The 19,728-nt window shown below is 47.4% G+C and overlaps 1 protein-coding gene and 1 long non-coding RNA gene across 4 annotated transcripts in view; one reads left to right on the top strand and one right to left on the bottom strand.

Moving 5' to 3' along the window:
- FAM120A (family with sequence similarity 120 member A) overlaps nucleotides 1-12,208 on the bottom strand; it is a 47,436-nt gene extending 35,228 nt beyond the window's left edge. Inside the window, exons 1-3 of one of the 2 annotated variants that reach the window (XM_072347112.1) lie at nucleotides 11,532-12,208; nucleotides 7,452-7,698; nucleotides 2,752-2,834 (exon numbers count right to left, since the gene is read on the bottom strand). In XM_072347112.1, the coding sequence (XP_072203213.1) occupies nucleotides 2,752-2,834; nucleotides 7,452-7,698; nucleotides 11,532-12,005 (804 nt within the window). In that variant the 5' untranslated portion in view covers nucleotides 12,006-12,208. The remainder of the gene's footprint in view (nucleotides 1-2,751; nucleotides 2,835-7,451; nucleotides 7,699-11,531) is intronic. The other variant, XM_072347110.1, reaches the window with a different exon arrangement.
- On the top strand, nucleotides 11,872-19,436 carry LOC140257661 (uncharacterized). 2 transcript variants are annotated; one of them, XR_011905096.1, is made up of 4 exons: nucleotides 11,905-12,006; nucleotides 14,799-14,885; nucleotides 18,440-18,517; nucleotides 19,309-19,436. It is a non-coding gene; the product is annotated as an uncharacterized lncRNA (long non-coding RNA). The 2 variants fall into 2 exon arrangements; XR_011905097.1 differs by lacking the exon at nucleotides 14,799-14,885 and having other exon boundaries at nucleotides 11,872-12,006.
- Nucleotides 19,437-19,728: the final 292 nt, after the last annotated feature.

Raw genomic sequence — 19,728 nt, 5'->3', positions numbered from 1 at the left:
TCCCTCATAATTCAACTCTGTTGCAAAAATAGATTGACTTTGAAGCTCCATCCTGTAGCAAGCTTTCCAGAATGGGAAGCAATTTTTTTTTCTAGATTTCTCAAAATAAATCCTGAAGCACACAAATAAAACACAGTTCAATGCTAACTTCCAGACCAGGCCTAGCAGCCAAGTTCTTGCTCAGGATTTCTAACAACTCTTCTTCTTTCAATTTCAAGTAATCTCATTTAAGTTTGTCAGTAGAATTTCACTGTTGCTGCTGCTGGAGTCTAATAACAGGCAGGTACAGATGCTGCCATGACACACTTAGGTTCATTTCCACTCTCTGCCTGACAAGCCAATTTCTACCAGTGAAGACTGGTCATTTTATTCTACATCACACTTGGTGAACTAGTAAAGCTTCTCTTCTAGGAAGAGTAACCATTCTGTCTCATCATAATAAAAGTTTGAGAAGGAATGAAAATAAATTGTATGTCACTATCTGTCATGGATCTCACTGACAAGCAACTGATCAAACACGAGGAACTGTAACTGTTAGCGCTGATACTCAGTATCATACTTAGATATAAAAGACTAAAATATTTATGCAACATTAAGATCTTTAAATACTAAATGAGCCAAATGAGGTGTGGAATAAGAGCCCCGTGTTTGGAAAATTCTTAACAGAAACTCTAAAAAGAGGCAAAAAAGCAAAATTTGATCACATAGGGCCTAATTCCCACCCCTTTCGAACTTTTTATGACAGCCAGTGATTTTTTAAATGTACTGAAATTACTTCTTGTTCTTTAACTTATGGCTGACATAAACATGCCTCAAGTTTTATTAAACATCCATAAAATTTAGAAGCAGCGTAGTTTTCTGCACATCTGCAATTAACAAAAGCTATCTCCACAGACAGATGTAATGACATCACAGATACATCACATGAAATAAAATTCAGTGAAGATCTACTGAAGCAAGTTATGATTTCAAATCACGAGGTACAGTTGAAACTGGAGCTAAAAACTCAAGCCATTCCATGACTGGTAACTAATGGAAGACTGGTGGCCTTTCTGTCTCAGCTCAGCTTCTTTGACTCTTCTGACATAGTTATCCGTCAAGAGACAGTAATGCTGCAGCTGGTTTGGGCTATGCATTTAATAATTGACCAGCCAGCTGCTGCGAAATGAAGCAATGTGTTGTGCTAGCTTTTTCCCATCAGCAAGAGCAATAATTTGGGTCTTTTTCATCAATAACAGTGTATCAGTTTTCACAGAGCTTTCAACAGCCAGATGGGAACTGCTTTCAAATCTGATTATCATTGGTCAAGAGATTAAACAAAGGGAGGATTGCCCAAATCAGCCCAATGATCTCTAAGGAAACAAATTTCATTTCCTTAGGATGTCAGGTAAAAAACTCAATTGGTGCTTTCACTGAAAGTGTAAATGCAAAAGCAAAGATGACAAAGTCTCATTTGCATTCTGGTAGTGTAACTCAGTAAGCATTTAGAAGGCTTTTCAAAAGATCTCTGCAATCATACTCCAGTCTTCCTACAATACACATCTACTCACTCTGAAACTCAGGAAAGCACCCTACACAGCTGAAAGTTTTATCAAGCACCTTGAGAGAAGTCCTACACTTTACCCATCCTAGCCAAAAACAACAACAGAGGCACAGTCCTTCGTTCTTTCATTTTTTCACCTCAAATATCAGAAGGTTGTGGCAAACATGCCTGTTTGCATTATGATTACAGCGTGCTGACACTCCCCTTCCTAAAATCAAGAGCAGTAGCAAAGAAGGGGATGAGTGTAACATCAAATTGTCACAGCTGTTTGCTCAGCAATGCACGTGAAAGCCTTAAAAATTCTGCTAAACATCTTCAATCTGTTTTTAAGTTCTACCTTGAGCAAAATAAGTTTAATTTTTTTCAGTGCTCAAGAAACATTAGGAGCATCAAGAAAAAAGGCTTATAGAACTTACAAAAAGCACATTCATTTGTTACATAAAACACCTTGGGAGAAAAAGATATGTCTGCTGTGGAAGAGAGAAAGAAAGATCACTATTACTCCATCCTCCAGTGTGTCCACATTCCCTCTTATAGCTTCTTGGCAGATGCACAAAGCAAGTTTGATGAAGCAGCAGAACAGACATACTGTAAACTAAGAGCATCAGACGAGCTACTCGCCTCAGAAAACAACAAAAAACCTACTGAAGTCAGATCACACTGATTTTCTTGCACAACCAACACCGGTATATTTTACACCTTAATTTGACAGGTACGGTGAACTGACACACAAACTTGGATTAGATGAATATAATTTAGTAGGAAGATACCCTGCTAATCATTTTTGATGGTTGAAGAACATGACTAGAGTAAAAATTCTCTAAAAAAATAATAAATAAATAGAGTGAAGCTACATCTCTAAGTGAAACCACATAGTGAAGCAACTGGGAGTACAGCTCACATAGCTGAAGGGCACTGAGGGAGATCACAAAGGCTAAGTTTAGCCTGGTAAGGCTAATCACCCCAGGTATCATCTGCAGTCAACAGACAGGAACACCAGAGGATGACTGAGAACAAGACCTTTGCATAGCTGCAGTGACTCAAAAATCTGCGTGAGCCATGCAGGCTAACCTGAGCCTTTCTGAATAAGCCTCCCCTTGGTCCTTATTGTACTAGCAAAACACTTCAAGTATTAATCTATTTTGCTGCTCTGATTAACTATCATGACTGATCTTAGCTTAATTGCTAGCAGTTACATAAAACTGTACCTTAAGTGAAGCTAGTGGATGTTCTGGACCAAGTAAACTCCAATGAAATGAAGCCAAATCTTCATCAGGTAGAATATGATTACCTAGGAAAAACACAGAGCTTTATTTCAGAAGCGAACCTTAAAATTTTACATGCTGATTCTATGCGCAGCAAAACAAATCTGCAAGCAGTCCTCAGTTCCCAATAAATATGCTTACCAACGTAAGAGTAAACCCACAGGCATCTTTTTGTTACTCAAGAAAAGCCTCACTAGTACAGCCATTCCCACAAAACACACTTCCCTCTGTCTAAGGAGCACTGTTCAGGAAACCCAGGTCACTTAGAGAAGCAACGGAGCCAACCACAACACACGGCATCTACCTCCTCTGGCACAGCTTATCAGAGGATTCTTAAAAGGCTTTTGTAATTGGGGTGCGGTGGTGCATGAACACACACTGCTGCTCTCCAAGAAGTCATAAAGCCCATCCTGCACCCCAGCATGTGCTGTTAGCAACAGACATCAGAGCTGCTGCTCCATGACACAGCAGGCACGTTCACCTAGCTCTCAGGAATGCCAGCAGCTCCAGTAACGCCTAGCAGGTTACCAGTCACTGAAGATTCTTTTACTGACCTATCAAGTCAGACAAGAGCCTGGGCTGATGGCATTGAATTGATTAAGAACTTCCTTATTTGTTCCAATGAGCAAAGATGACAGCTCTCACTACCAGACTGTTCACAACACATGGAAGATCACTCAAAAGATTGTTTTGTTTCATAGAGCACATTATGTTCATTAAAAAAATCTTAGAAGGACACACTTTGAACATGTGAACTAATTGAAGGCTAACTAATCATCCTCTGACAGAGTTCAGTGTCTGTCACTCCAAACTTCATAAAGAACAAGACAGAAAGTGTTGTTACACTTTTGGTAGAAAACTTACAAACCTCCTCAATGCTTGGTTTTGATAAAGTAGCAGATGAGCAGTGAATGTATCATTTTTACTACTGTCAATACACTTGGAGGTGGGACGGTTTGGGGTTATTTTTCTGCATTTCAGTTTGGACAATTAACTCACTTAAACAATGCAACCACAACAATTTTCTTAATATTTTGCCTGGAAAATATTCAAATTTGCTTTTAATGTGAAAATTAAGGAAGCCGTCCATTGCCTGGTAGAGGATATCTTTTAGAGAGGGAAGTCTTGTCCAATCAGTACTTCACCTCTTCCTGAGGTCTCCACCAGGAAGATATTGTAATCTTTATTCATTAGGAACTAAACTTGAAAGTCACCCCAGAAAGATTCAACAGGTTTGTCTGTAACAGCCACATTCTGACTAATCTAATCAAGGTAGGATAAGACAACCATCATAACGCAGGTCTGAGAAAAATCAGTCACAGCCGGACCATTACACATTTCTGTACTAATGGCAACTCCTGCAGATTCTAAGATTATCTGAAAATAGTCAGGGCTTCTCTCCCTTCTAACCAAAGCTTCAATCCTGTTTGGTCTCCATCTGTCATTTCAGTTAATGCCATGCTCTCAAACACGTGTATTTGACAGTCAGACCACTCCATCAATTCTCACTATGCACAAGGTTTTGGAATTCAATATGCTGAAGTGCAGCAGGGCCTTCCATGCTTAGGTCATAGGTGATGCTGTACTTACCTTAAGTGGGGTTCTAAAACTTTACTGAGAAACAGACTGAGCCTACGCACCCAGAAACATGTTACAAAGTACTGCCACAGTGGGAAAGAGATCAACGTTATATAAGCAACCTCTATTTCTTGACCTGGCTGAAACAACCTCAACATATATTGATTTTCCCATTTTAATGGCTTATTATAGTGTATGCCTTAGGTTGTTTTATTTTTGTTGTTTGTTTGTTGTTTTCTTTTTTAAGCAATTAGAAACTAATTAAAGCCACTGCCCTTTTGAAATAGTTCACTGGTGTACACCCCTAAACCTCACACTGTGTTTGTTTTTATCACTCCCCCTCACCATTGCTTTGTTTTGGTTTGTTTTTTAAACAGTTCTTAGGTACCTGAATCTAAAGTTACAAAAGAACCGAAGTCAACTCCCTGTTCACTTCAACAGGGATTAGGACTGAACTCTTTGTAGGAACATTCTCAGCAGGCACATTATCCTGGTCACATTATAACTCGGCCTGACAAGGATGCTCTTATATTATGTAGTCAGACTTGTTAAACCAATTTTGAATGGATAGTTGTAAGATGGAAAAACCTATTAGAACCAACATACAAACCTTTCCTTTTAATATCCGCCTGGTTGGCACATTCACAAAAACATTTAGCTGGATACTCACATATGGGGATGGTATCCAGAAATGTAACTCAATCCCAAAGAATCTGCCATGAAGAATGTTTCCCTTTACTGCCCATTTAGGTGTCCTTTCACATGCCCCTCCTACTGTTGAATGTTTGGCAAAATCCTTCAAGACTTGTTATCTCTTCCATACCCCAAAGCTCACCCTTGAGGTTAATGACAAAAAAGTATCTGAAAACAAGTAGTTGAGTTGACTCCACACAGGGAAAGTGATTTGCAGACCTGAAGCTGAACACCAATAGAGATTTTCTGACAGTTCTGTTCATCACTGTCTAACTGTTAGTAAGTGTTAAAACAGCAGCTTCACTGCTGTTACTTCAGAATGCATTAATTTATTCCAAACCAAACTACCAGCACCAGCAGTAATTTGGGTCATCATGCCCAGAACTGAAGAGCATACACCTTTCTGTGTAATCAAGTGCTCACTTTTACTTCCCCATTGTGCTTTTCTTCATTCTACTTACAATCAAAAGATGCCCAAAGAGGCCATGGGAACAAACACAAAATAGATGTTCAAGCCCTCAGATTATATATATAAAACCACATATATATACATATATATGATATATATATATACATGTATATATATATTATAACAAATAATAGATCTGAATAAGCTTGCCTGCTTAACACATTACACACTACGCACAACTATGTGCAAAAATGCATCCAATATTTCATTAAAAACTAAGTTACTTTGTTCCTAAGGATGTCCAAGTTGAGAAACGTTGCTGGTACTTCTAATCCAACAGTATCTGTTTGTTGTAAGCTTATACAAACTCTGTTTCTATCACCGAATACCTAGCTTTCATAACATTCACTAATATACCAAATTACTCATCACAGTAAGAACTCTGAATATCTTCTGTTCTAGCTTTGTCTTCCAACAAAAGTTACCAGTATATTTTTTGCACAACATTTAATGAAACATGGCTCAACTGGCCAAGCAACTGTAAGGCTCTCACAAGTTAAAACAACATCATTAACACACACTTCACATTAATTCTATAAAGCGTATCTGCAACTGTGAAACTGCTTTTCAAACAGTAATTCTTACTCACTGAATTGGCATTCAACAACTTATTTATAGAACCCAAAACAAAGCCCAACAATAGTAGTGTGCAGTGTAATTTACGCAGCTTTTCTTTTAAGCTGCAGTTCAGCCAATCTCCTGCCACTCTTCCCCACAGCCAGGAAAGCAGGTAACCACTCTCAATAGGAAAAAAATCATACTAAGAAAACCCAGCTCCAGCTCGTCCAACACCTGCAGCTTTCTGCTCTGAGACACCGTGTTTCTTTCCCTTCCACGCAGAAGGTACCTGCTTGCACTAGAAACAATTTTTAATATTAAAGACTATTAAAATGTCATTATGCTAAAGCAGTATCGCATAAGCCTCTCTCATCCGCAGCTTTCAAGTAAGACTTATGGTTATATCACGCACCCACACCAAAATACAAAGTCAGTGAGACAACAAAATGAAAATCCAGTTTGCTCAATTTCTCCGTTCAATTCAACACAAACAGCAACATGGCTACTCCATGCTTATTGACCCACATGAAGTCAGAATACTCCTAGAAACAAATCTTACTAGTTTGAGTGAACTCTATTAGCCATTAATTCACTCTTCCACCTGAGACTGCCTGACCAACAGCTATGCCACAGCACTGCAGGGGGAATACAGCATGTTAGAACTGCCCCATTTCAGCAGAGATGTGAAACTCAAGTTAGTCTGATCTACTGTCCTTAAAAATCCTGCACCACTCAGCCTTAGAAGCAGGAGGGCTAAGCAACCATTCAAACACAGCCGGTGGAGCAGAGGGAAGCTGATCATTCACTTGGTGATCTACGGAATTTTCCTGAATTCCTGACGTAGCTGTCACATTGGTTCAATATTGATCCGGAGGCACAGAAGTCCCTGCAATGCAAAAACCTGCACTTCAAATACGTTATTTTGAAGATACAGAAGTTCGCTTTTCAGTCTGAAATTTGTATGATTAAAATCAAACCTCGCGCGCAGTGTCAGATCAGAACCAGCAGAACCACCAAGTGTCCTGAATTCCCCTCTCCGCCCCCAACACTGAGAACATTTTGGCAATGCGGAGCTCTGCAGAATTCTTACTTCCTACTCCTGTTTCCACACAGCCACAGTCTGCATCGCTCAAAGGTCGCTACAAATCATGGCATCTGCTCGACCTCATTAAAAAATAAATAAGATAAATCGAATCCTACCTCAAAAGCAGCCAAAATGACTAAAACAAAGGGATGGTTTTGCTGAGATGCTTTGTCAAATCACACACACGCTTTAAAACATTTAATAGGAACTGAAATCATAAGTCTGACTAGTAGCATCGAGTTCCTGTATTACTTTACTTACCTAAAAGAGCAGCAAAAATAGGAAAGCGATTTGGATTCAGGTCCAGTTGCTTGGCAACTTCATGCATTAGATATTGGCTTGTTGTGAGACTTTTCCCATTACGGCTCAGTTTTAGGGCATGGGCACTGAAATAGTATGGGATGTTGCACAATGCATAATCGGAGTCATACGCGACCAAACCATGGAAACCTTTTTCTCTGCAGAAAGCAATTACTTCTTGATGATGATCCTCAATGCTTTGTGCAACCTGTAGTGGAAGACAGAGTAATTAGCGACAGTGCAAAATGGTAGCACCGATTCAGTGCATGCATGATGATATATTGTGTCTTTCTGAAACCGTAAACGTGCGTTTGAAACACCTGCAGAATATTTACAGTAATTAGAAAATCCGATGACACGGCACATACAGACAGGCTGCAAGGAGTGCTTGGGAGCACGATGCCAAGTGCTGCAGGCCTACACATTGGAGTGCATTATGCATTGCTCAGCCCATCTGAAGTAACTGTTTATTAACAGGAACACTCAAGCTCTAAACACATTACTGCAGCAAGGCCTGTGTTAGCTCCGGGAAACAGACCCTGGCTGCGACTACTCAGCAGTTCCATGCCAAAGTGCCCCACAACAGCACCCCCAGCACAAGATCGCTTAGCAAGTGTTACGGCCCTGTTCTAACAATAACAAACCACCCCAAGGCAGTAGGGGTTATTTTCTTAAACTTCCAAATGCCCACATGCCCTGGGAAGCCCAACTGCTTCCTCTTCCCACCTTCAGATCCCCCTGAGACCACTCAATGCCTTCACCATCTACACAAACAGCATCCAGCAGTTCACAAGTCTTGCACGAACCCAGTCTCACCAGGCACTTCCCTGTAACGAGGAACACAGTAAGCTGTACCAGAACAGGAAAGCACAAACCGTGTGCCAAAGCCAGTGCATGCACTGTAACGGTGGTGCCAGTGCCAGAGCTGCTGCTTGCTTGCAGTCACAGCCTAGCCCAGCCACCAGCTCACCCTGACAGTGAGCCTCGTGTGACCACCCTTTGCCTGCTGCCGTCTTGAAGGCACTTCCTATCCCAGCACTGACCACAGCCTTGCACACAAGCTGCTCACGCTGTGCTTCTCCCAAGCAGCCTCTCCCTTTCAGCAAAGTCCCCAGCACCCCACACAGAGCTGCACCCATTGCCAGGGGAAGCTCATGGAGCTCTATTCCCAATGCTACCTTCCTTCTTGAAGCGCTACGAAAATACAACTTCTTTGGAAACATGCTCATACTGCAGTGGTTCTCCAAGTTAATTGTGTCTGTGAGGATCAAGATAGTGTTCATTCTCCCAGTAAACTCCCTGTCCCCTGCACACACAGCAGGAACAGCTCTAAGTGCCACAGCAACAACTTCAACCGCAACCAACTCAGGGAAGGGTCCTGCTTTGTATTAAATTAAGGCATCCCCTGTTGCTTTTGTTTTTGGTGTTTTTTGTTGTTGTTGTTGTTTTTTAAATTATTATTATTTTAAGGGCAGATCAATTTAAATTATGCATGAGCATTTAAACCAACCATCAACCAACCACCAGTGCACACCAAGCAAGTTTCTGCTATGATCTCCGGCAGCGCTGTGGGCACACAGCACACACAGAGGAAGCCTGCTCAGATCTGCTTCCTCCTTTCCATGCTCCCCCACCCCCTCCTGCACTCTGACACAGCGCTCCCAGCCCGGAGCCCTTTATGTAACACCACAACTCACACTCCAGTCACTGGGTGGCTGCAAGGAGGAGAGCTGTGTGTCCCAGAACAGACAAGCTGCAGCACAGAGCTTGTGCAGGGCATGAGCCGGGGCCGGCAGCTCCCAGAAGGGAGGACCAGAGGGTGCAGCTGCAACCAGGCAGCCACACAGGTCTGCGATGGAATAGGGTGGGAATCGGAGCGGGTTTTGAGACCAAATCTCATGCAAACAGAGATGCTGGACCAGAGGGAGAAGTCTGCAAGTAGCAAGCACGTGCGTGTTCTGACACTAAGAATAAAGTCCCAACAAAGTAGGGGAGGTGTTAAGATCTGAGGTGATGAAATATGTAAGTTTTCCCAAACATACTTTTGTGTTAAAAAAGCTCCTTTTAGGAATTACTACCCCTCCCTCAAGCAGACAAACACCAGGTCACAGCACAGCCAGGAGCCCGTAGGATACGTGTTGTCACTGGGAGGAACCTGTTATTTTTGCATCCTGCTGAAACCATCTGCAAGCGATCTGTAATTGTTCTGGATGGAATACGCTCCTTTCTCATTACCAAATTAGATTAAGCCCATAGCCAGTCCCTAGGTCTGCACAGACGCCTTCCACTCAAGGCTCAAATGTTTCCTGCAAGTATGAAAATGAGTTTTGTATTTAAAGTGAATCAGTACTCTCAAATTCAACTGCTCGAAGTAAACAGTGAGATAACACTGGGATCGGCAATGGAATCGGTATCTGCCTCGTGCATGTGTAAATAGAGTCACCCGTACGTGCAAACAACAATCACACGTGTGAGCTCCGTTTGCTGCATGCCCACCAGAGGGGCTGCTGGGAAAGGAGTGGGGGGAGAATGGGAAAGATCCATGCAATAAAGCCAACTTCTAAAGAGATTAAACTACATAAGAGAAGAAAAACAAAACAAGAATATGATTCAAGAGCAACAGGACCAAACGGATAACATTATGTACGCTGCCACCATAACCACCTACCCTGGATGCGAACCAACCCAAGCAGCTTCCTGACAGCTGCACAGAGGCATCAAGCAGAGCACACCATCCCCTGCGCATTGCCAGCACAGCACAGCACGGACTCGATGCTGCCTCACTGCCAGCAGCAGGGAACGGCCCCACGCGGCTGGCTCACCACACACAAACACCACCCTGCGCCCAGCAAAACTGAACTCCCTTCCATTTCTCTATGAGGATTATACAAGAGGCCCAGCACTACACATCCTAAAACTGTTTGTGGAGATTAGGAACAAGGCCTATTACCACCGAACGGCAAAGCAGCTAATGCTGCCGCTAAGCCTGAGAGCAAACACGGTGCTACAGGTGACACCGCTGACAAGAGCAGCACTTCAGCAGAAAGGAACCGCTGTGTAACTGCCTATGTCAGAGCGAGTCCAACGTACCCAAACATCCAATTCCTATCACCATTACAACAGTGGTTTTGTATCGCATGCTATTTATTGTACTACCGCGGTAACATATTTTAGTGCGCATTTTATGTTACCCAAAGGCCACTCTCACTAAGGATCTCCACATCTCCATAACGAGCTGAGATTGATGATGCATCCACAACCAGAGCGAGGTTACCGCCCTTGATGCACGTTGTCTGTAACTTCGTGTTCGGTGAAAGCGACTATTTCTCCGCTACAAGAAAACGCGTGGGCCGGGAGCCGCTTCCACCGCGCCTCAAATTCTCAGCAGCGCTTCTACAGCCACATACGTAGCTACGGCCCGACGAGGAAACGAGGCACGGACGCGGCCTCCGGGCCGAGCGGGGCTTCCCCGAGGCAGAGCAGGGCCGCACCCGCCGCCGGGCCGCCCTTCCGCCCCCGGGCCAGCGCCGACCAGAGGCGCTCAGCGCTCCGCTCCGGGCCCTGTGGAGCGCCACGGCACCGCCCGCCGCAAGTTGGAGCGCGCCGGCCCGGCCGGGACTTGTTGCAGAGCCGCGCGCCGCCGCTCCGAGCGCGGCCGCTTTTCTTTCCCTCCCAACTCCTGGCGGGCAGCGGCGCCGGGCCGAGGAGGGACATTTTGAGTGCGCCGAGTCCGGCCCCGAAAGAACATGGTGGCACGGGGCCTCGCGGCTCCGCTCGGGGCCCGGCCGCGGAGAGGCCCCGCAGCGCCCGCTCGGCGGTACGAACGGCAGATCCACGCGGATCGAGGTCGCCCCCGCGGGCCGACATCTTGCGGCGGGGACCGCGCGGTGCCCCGGCCGCCGGGCAGGGACAGGGCAGGCCCCGCTGCCATCTTAACGCGGCCCCGCAACCCGCCCCGCCCGGCCCCGCTCGGGAGGTGGGGGGGGGGCAGCGCCCGCGAGCGGCCGGCCGGGGGGCGCTCGGAGCGGGCCCGGGGCTCACCTTGATGTGGAAGCGGATGAGGGCCAGGCGGATGCAGTGCGCCATGCAGACGGGCGGCAGGAACCAGACCTTGGGCGGCGGGGTGCCCTTGTTCTGGACGTGGCTGACGATCTGCTGCGCCGTCTGGCGCTCGTTGCCCTGGCGCTTCACCCACTCGTGCAGCCGGGCCTTCTCCAGGGCGCCGTTGAAAAAGACGAAGAGCTCGATGTTGCCGTTGAAGCAGGCCTTGGCCAGGGCCGCCAGGTAGCCCAGCATGTGGTTCCATTGCCCGCCGCTCACCCAGTCCGTGTAGAAGCCGCCGTAGAGCCGGTGCAGGCAGTTGTCGGCGTCGATGAGGAGGCGCAGCGGGGTCTGCGGGGGCCGCTGCCGCCCCCCCCCCACCAGGCTGCCCCGCGCCAGCTTCTGCAGCTCGACGGGCACCACGGCGCTGGGGCAGTGCTTCTCGATGTAGTCCTGGAAGCCCTGCACTCCCATGGTGAGCACCGGGCGGCGGCAGCGGCGGCGGCGGGCGGGCGAGCGGAGGCCCCGCGGCGGCGGCGGCGGCGGAGGCGGCTGTGGCGGTGGTGGCGGCGCGGTCCGGGTCTCGGGCCGGGAGTTGCGGGCGGGCGGTGGGAGCGGCGGGGCCGGGCGGGCGGCGCTGGAGGCTGCGGGCGGCCGTTCAGCGGGGGGTCGTATGGATCAGGGGGGGGCTCATGGCTGCCGCGGCCGCCATGTGCTGCTCTCACAGAGCCATGGCTCGGGGATCCGGGCTGCTGCCGCTGCGGCTCCGACTGCCGGGGGGAGGGGGGAGCGGCACAGCGCAGGAAGCCAACCCGCCGCCGCCGCCGCCTGCAGCAGGGAGAGCGGAACGGGCGGGACTTGGCGGCGGCCGCCGCTGCCACTCACCGCGCGGGGCGCGCGCTCCGGAGCCGGGTGGGAAGCGGTGGGGGGGGGGGGGCGGAGCGCGCCCCCAACGCCGCCGCTCGGTGTCCGCCGCCGCCCTCACGGCCCCGCGCGCTGCCCTGCCCTGCCCTGCGGCCCCGGCGCGGCGCGGCCCGCGCAGCCCGCCCGCCGCGGCTGTTGCATAACCCAAGCATGCGCGGGAGCGCGGGGCCGCGGGCGGAAGCGGGTGGCGGGGAAGGGGAGGGGGCTGCGCGGGGGCGGAGGATCGGGGCGGGCGGTGGGAGCCCGCGCGGTGCAGAACGGCGCCACTCGGCCTGGCGAGACTCGGCCCGGCTCCCCGCGCCCCTCTCCGGGCGGCGCTATCGCTGCCGGCGGGCCCCGCGCCTCGGGGCGGAGCGGGCACGGGTCCGGGCGGCCGCTTCCCTCGGGCCGGGTGGGGCAGCGCTACCGGCACCACGCGGGGCCGGGGACTGCCGGCACCTGTTGCCCGCGGCTCGGGCTGCCCGCCCTCCACGGGGTCGGGTAACCGCCGGGCTCTGCCGGCCCCGCCGCTCTGAACGCCCGACACGTGCGCAGCCGCCGCTCCCTCTGGCGGAGCCGGGCGGGCCCTCGCGGCCGCTATTGGGCAGCGCTGTTTGCGGCCCGTCCTCGCGTCACGCGGAGCCCAGCAGTTACTGCCGCCTGCCCGGCCTGAGGGTGGCTGGGCCGAGCGCTCGGATTTGGGCTCGGCCTCTCGCCGTGACGGCAGATAAATGTACGCGCAAACCGGCAGGGAGAACCCCGGCGGCGACACGGGGTAACTTGGCTGCAGCTGCGTGGAATCATTTGAAAAAGGCCCGGAGCTGTGCCTCAGCAGTTGGCTGCTCGAAGGAATAACACGGCGCCCGAGTAGTGTGTGCTGGGTGTCAGGAACACAGGGAGCTGTGTGTGCTGTCCGTTCACACCGATATTCATATATATGTCAAAAACATGTTAGGAGACTCGGTTCAGGCTGGATTGGCACCTGAGGTGAATGCCCCCACCTGAGGACAGCAATACTGACAGGGCTGTGGAAGTAGTCAATGGGAAATACATTTCTTAGTAGAAGTCCGTTTTTGTAAAGGTCTGAGCGTGGTTCCCGAAGTAAACAATCACATACTATGACAGCATCTAAACAATAAAGCACAGAACGTTCTAAAAAGCATTCAGAATATGGCAGCGCTGCTAACATGAGGACAGAAGATGCAGGAGAAGGGACTTAACAATTCTAACTACCCCAAAACTACCCAAAACTTGGTCAGAGGAGCAAGTGCAGCCAAGCATGAGGTGCATGGAAAGCAGCTGCTCAGACATGCCTATGCATAATCAACACTGCGGCTGTGTGAAGTACAAGGTTTGATCACAGACAGCCAAGGGACAGTTACGTGCTCTTTCAATACACTATTCAGTGTCAAATCTTTAACCATGTTGCTCTCTTTGAAACAGGCATTTAAGAGATCCATGCTCAAATGATCCTTAAGAAACAAACGGTTGCTGATTGAAGGACAAATCAACATCTTGAGTGCTTATTTCACAGGATATTTAGGTTTGGTACTCTTAGGAATGACAAGTTGCATAGAAATAAAACATTTCTGAAGTTAACGCATTGCGGTCTGCTAGCGGTGTAAGGGAAGGGTTAATAAAAATTATTATTAAAGTCAGTGACTCATTAAATAACCTGAATAGAAGAGAATTAGGAGTGGCTCCCTAGAAGGAAGGAACTGAACAATCGTTAGGAAGAACTCCTAATGAATAACCATGTCAGGGCAAGAACGTAGAGATGAATGTTATCATTTCAGTCTTTGTTCATCTGCTAACAAACTCGGGTCCCACCATGAGATGAATGTGGATGTAGGCAGTGGAATGGACTATCCAGGGTTACCTTGGTGGGTACATGTGCCTGGAAGTAACTGATACACGTATTATTATCCATGAGAAATACTGGTTTTATCCGATTTCCCTTATTGTTTCTCCTCCTCTCTCACCCTGCTGCACGTCATCAAGTTGCTGCCCCAGAACTTCACAGTCCTCGCTGGTGCTGCAGGAGCAAAGTTCCTGTCCTGTCTGCTTGCTGCTGGGTCGGAGGGTGGGCCGCAGCTTGTCCTGCTGCAGGGCACTCACATGCATTCTCACTTCAGTGCAGAGTGGACATTTCTATTAGTATCTCCTTATGCAAATACAGACATTTGGAAGTAAGCATCCAGGAAGTGCTGAGATTCCTGTGTTGGTTGAGATGTTAGCTGCCCTATTTCCCTTTCCTGTAATCTGTCTGTAGTAGGGGTAGATTGTATGCAGAGATAAAATGGGCCCTATCTTCTCTCGTGGTAAATTTCTTGCATATGTATTGATTCACATTTTTGCTTCCAGAAGCTTACAGAATCTTCATGCGGCTTATGTAAAAGCAACAACACTTCTGCTGGGACACTTGTCCAGGTTGACTCACCTCCATCCTTAGTAAGTTTAATGAGCTGTTTCCTTTTTTCTGCCTTAGTAAGTTATTTCCTTTTTTCTTTCTCTAAGTTATGAGCATGCCTACCACTTACCCTGAAATACTTCCAAGATAATAAAAATTGAGGTAAAAGATTATTTTGGTTAAAAAATGGTCAGTCACTGGAGCCTGGCTCAAGCTTTGTACCACAGCAGTGAGTGTCTACAGAGACCATCTCACTGATGGCTATGAACTGCATCAACTGATTTTGCAACATTGTTGCTTGCTTTTCAGCAGCCACATAGACTTTTTGCCTTTCTCGAGTTCTCTGTCTCTTAGTGTAGGACTGAGGACTGCTAGCAAGGACTGTGAAAGCTGTCAGTAAATTGTATGTCCCCTCTGCCTATCCACAACACTGTTCTGGTTCTGAGGAAGTCTGCTCTCCTTACTTGCTGCATGCAAATGGGTGCTGGTGGTGACTGTACAGGAAGAAGTCTTGTTTTTTTTCCCTCCTACTGGCATATGCTTTTTCATTTACCTTAACAGAATGTGAAAAAACCCCACATGACGTGCTGTAGTACCTGGTCCTTGTTCCTCCTCAGACAATACCTATTTTTATGTGTTTGGGAAAGAAAAAAACAAACAGGTTTAGGAAGTCTGATTTGCCTGAATGATCTGTGCCACAGTTTGAAGTTCTTGTACAGAATGACTGAGGCAGAGAGACAGGCTGAGTGTGTCACAGCAGAGGGGCTGGGAGGAGCTTGGTGGCTGCTGAGGCAGGGCTTACACGGCTGTTTGCTGGCAACCACTTCTGCACTGCACTCTTTTTTCTGTTTTCCTGGGCCAGCTGACCTGCTAACATCCCCATCTAGTCTAGTTTTTTTCTCTTTCAGTCTTTTCCAAAGGCATCTGCCGCTTTCCAAATACTTTCTTTAGGCCATTCAAGTACCAGTAAAATATGCTAGGCCAACATTCAAATCCTTTGTGGATGGAACATATCTGAAAACATGCCACTTGCTGTGGGGTGGCAGAGGAGGAGAAAAGATCCCTGCGAGCCTGCTGTGAAGGCCGTGTGAAGATGGAGCAATGTGTACCCCGAGCACCCAGGGAGAGGATGGTGCTTTGGCAAAAGCAATCGCCAGCAGAACAGCAAAACACTAAACTTGAGGTTATGCTTAGAGACAAACCTGCCAGGCATAGACAACCAGCAAACCATAATATCACTGTAGCAAACCTCCAGGGCAAGCCAATGACTGGCAGCAAGTCCCCCAAGTGTATGGGAAAGGCGGCCGCACAGGGAGGGGGCATGAGACGCTGGCTGGAAGAATTCCTCCTTTCAGAGAACAAGCAGTGCTTTCACAGCCATGGTGCACGCTATGCAGATTACATCGGGTCCGTTTGCCTGCTTTAATTATTTTTTAAAAAAAACAAAAGCATGAAAATTTTCAGATCTAAATTTGAGTTTTCAAGAGTAAAAGCATAAATAATAAAGGCATTGTGGAGCCGGCAACAGGAGCTGGTAGAGAGCGATAGGATTAGTTCTTAGAAAACCTGGAACAGTAGCGTGCTGTTCCCTTGGTATTAATGACTACTTGTGTGACACACAAAAAGCCAGTATTTGAAGTATATTCTACAGTGCTTTATGCAAGGGAATCAGCGGTAGTACAGCTACTAACACGTTACTATAGCTAGATACTACAAGAAATACAATACCTTTGCAAGTGGTGTAATCAGAAGAGATTGTAGAAGCTAAAAATACGTACTTGGACCATTTCAGAAGAGCAACTCTAACATTTTAAAAACATGTCATTTTTGTTGACATCATTTATGCAATTAACACGAGTATCTAGAGCACATGAGTGACAGATCTCACTACCTAAGCATGGAGTAAGGATGCTACTGGGTTCAGGAACACCATCCAAGCCAGACCTTGGCTTTCAGTCAGCTACAGTAACTGGCTACAGTACAGTCTGCTCAATTCTTCATCTTACCCAGATGTGTCAGCGTAGCTTGCCGGAGTGCCATCCATTCCACCAAGGGTCTCACCATGTATTGCCCTTAAATTCCAGATTGTCACCCCTGAGACCTTTGCCACAGTAGCTTCACAAGTGCTCTATAAACCAAGCAAAGTAATTAAGTAAGTAAATAAATAGAATTGTTTTGAAACATGGAGTATAAAGCGGTGGAGCAGTGGATGGCCAGATCTGCATGCACGCTCCCAATAGCACTCTGGTATCCCCTCATTCTGAGATGACAGGCAGGACACAACGGGTGCTTTGTGCCCTGCCCACAGCCCAGCTCCATGCAGAGCTGCAGTGGGCACAGGGCAAGGAGAGGCAGCAGAGTCCTCCTGCTGCCCTGCAGCCCCATTAGCCTGCTCTGGGCTGCAGCACATGGATCAGAGGGCTGCTAATTGTGTCCTAATGACAGCCTAAATGACACTGCTGATCATTTCAGAAACATCAGATCACTAATCACTAGCAGTCTGTGCGGTGCTTTAAGCACGAGGAGCCCTGTAAAAGCATGAAGTGACATTATTAACATTCACAGTGGCCTTCCAGGTTCCAAACCCACAGCCTTGTGCTCCTCGCCCCGCCTCTTCCCAGCCTGCAATCTGCTGCCATAGGTGTTCTGCACCCCAGAAAGACAAGAAAGAGCAGCGATAAAAGATTGCTGACATTTGTTTGACATTTGTGCTGGTCAGGATGTTTATACATATACAGCAGGGTATCAGTGAGATGAAGGTATGCATCTTGCCCCTGTAACAGGTATCTAGTAATGAAATGGAAAAAGCCCTCCTCTGAAATACGTGCTTTTAGCTTTTTATTTGAGCTCAAGGATATAGGTTAACTGTAGAGCAAGGGATTTTAAATGCAAAACCAAAACCATCAGAATTTTGAGAAGACTTTTACTGCTACAAGAGAAAAGGAGGTTTGTTTTCTCATTGGAAAATAAAACGCTTGTAAATAAATACTAATGTTGGGGTTTTTTTGTGAAGATTTATGTGAGATTAATCCCTTTACAGTCCTAGAGCGTATTAGGTTTCTCTAATCTACCCTCAGTTTATGTGAGATGCAGGCACAGCAGGGAGCGAGGAGCAGGCACTGCTCAGTGACCAGGCACACTGCATGGGTACATGTTGCACCCGGAGCCAGGGAGTTTATGCCTGCAGTTGCATGAGCACCTGTTTGTGTGAATGAGCCCTGAAACTGCTTTTAAAAGAGACACTTGGTTTTGTGGATACGGTGGCTGGTCACAAAACAAGACTGGCACTGGGGATGAATTTTGCCTGTGATTTTTAAGGTACCTATTTTTCAGTCCTTTGACCTGGGAGTTTTGCTTGCCATGCAAACAATGTGTCTGGCCTGCTCAGGTAGCACAGTCAGCATGTCACTGGGTTCCTCTCCTTTCTCTGTAAGGCTGTGCAACCATGGTATCTTTGGAAATGAGAGTCTTACACATTGGTGGGTTTTTTGTGTGTTTGTTTGTTTGTTCTCCCTTTTTACCACGCTGATGATACTTGAACCCAAATGTGGTTCTTGAGCCCAAGACCAGACCATTCTTACCTTTTCTGTTTCAGTAAGTGCTCACAGAGCTGCCGCTGTGCTCCTACGGACCCCAGAGCCTGTACAGAACAGCAGAGCTGAGCAGGTGCCAGGTAAGTGCTGGTCTGGCAAGAGGTAACATTATATCTACACCTTTGATGTGCTCCTCTCCCAGCACAGAGGCAAGTGGATCTAGTAGCAATGTAGACAGGATGGTGGTCCAGGCTGGGCTGACCCACCAGCACATGGCCACTGGTCTGCTTGCCCAACTCACCAATTGCACCCCCAACTTTTCCTCTATTAATAGCCACGTTACAGCCAAATCAGAATATAAGTGCTAGGATGGGCAGCGCATGCTGAAATAGCTTCAGGACTGGGCTGCAGTCAAAGGGAGTCTGTGGTTTTATTTTTAAACTGGTTAAGCATATTTTAAATTGAATAAGCATTGTCAGAACTAATCATATCTCATACCCAGCTTTCCTCTGAACACTTCAAATACATTTCTCACAGAGCCTCATCCTGGCCTGCAGCTGAGTGGTTTTAGTGCTGACCGACTCAGTGAGGGTCACCCGCTTACCTGCTGGGAAGAAAAAGCCCGTATCTGCCTGAGTGGTTACCAGGCTGTGGTAACCAGGTAACAGCTTAGCAACTTTGAAGAAAATATCAGCAGAGTAACTTTGCATGGAGGTAGATGAGCAATGCTCAGACAGCCTCCCCCATTCCCCAGACATACACCAACAGCATCTTGAGGAGCTGCAGGAGTATGGCTCACCCACCACGTGTGTGTCCAAGTAGGGCTCTCCCATGGCAGCCATTCTTCTCCTGTTCCCTTTGTACCAAAACACCAAACCCCACAGCGTGTCTGCAGAGCATCCTCCCCACAAGCTGATTGTTGTTCTTACAGTGTTGTGAACAAGCACCAGAGCTGCACGTGGAGCTGAAACCCGGCACCAGTGTGATGTGAGATGACCACAGTGAGTGTCCAGCATCAGGCAGCATGCACTACTTGCAGGAAAGGGACTGCTCTGCAGGTCTGGGTGTCCCTAAGAATGATGGCATTACTGTAAGCACTGCTCACTTCAGTTTGTTTCATCTCACACAGCTGAAAAATACTTCACAGTTTAATTGTTTTGCTTAGGTCTTTATACTACCAATCTTAAAGATTTTATTTTATTTATTTTGTAATGTTTATGCCACTTCTTTGTCCTCACCACTTACACCTTACTGTTGAACATATTACCGTGCAGTTAAGGAACCCCTAAGTGCATAATGGCACACAGTACTCCCAGAACTCTTTGCAGGCTTGTGTAACCTGGTTCTCTAG

The sequence above is a fragment of the Excalfactoria chinensis genome, chromosome 12 (assembly GCF_039878825.1).
Source record: "Excalfactoria chinensis isolate bCotChi1 chromosome 12, bCotChi1.hap2, whole genome shotgun sequence".
In the NCBI taxonomy this organism is placed as follows: domain Eukaryota; kingdom Metazoa; phylum Chordata; class Aves; order Galliformes; family Phasianidae; genus Excalfactoria; species Excalfactoria chinensis.
The sequence above is the reverse complement of the archived record's forward strand: the minus strand, read 5'-3'. Positions and strand labels throughout refer to the sequence as shown.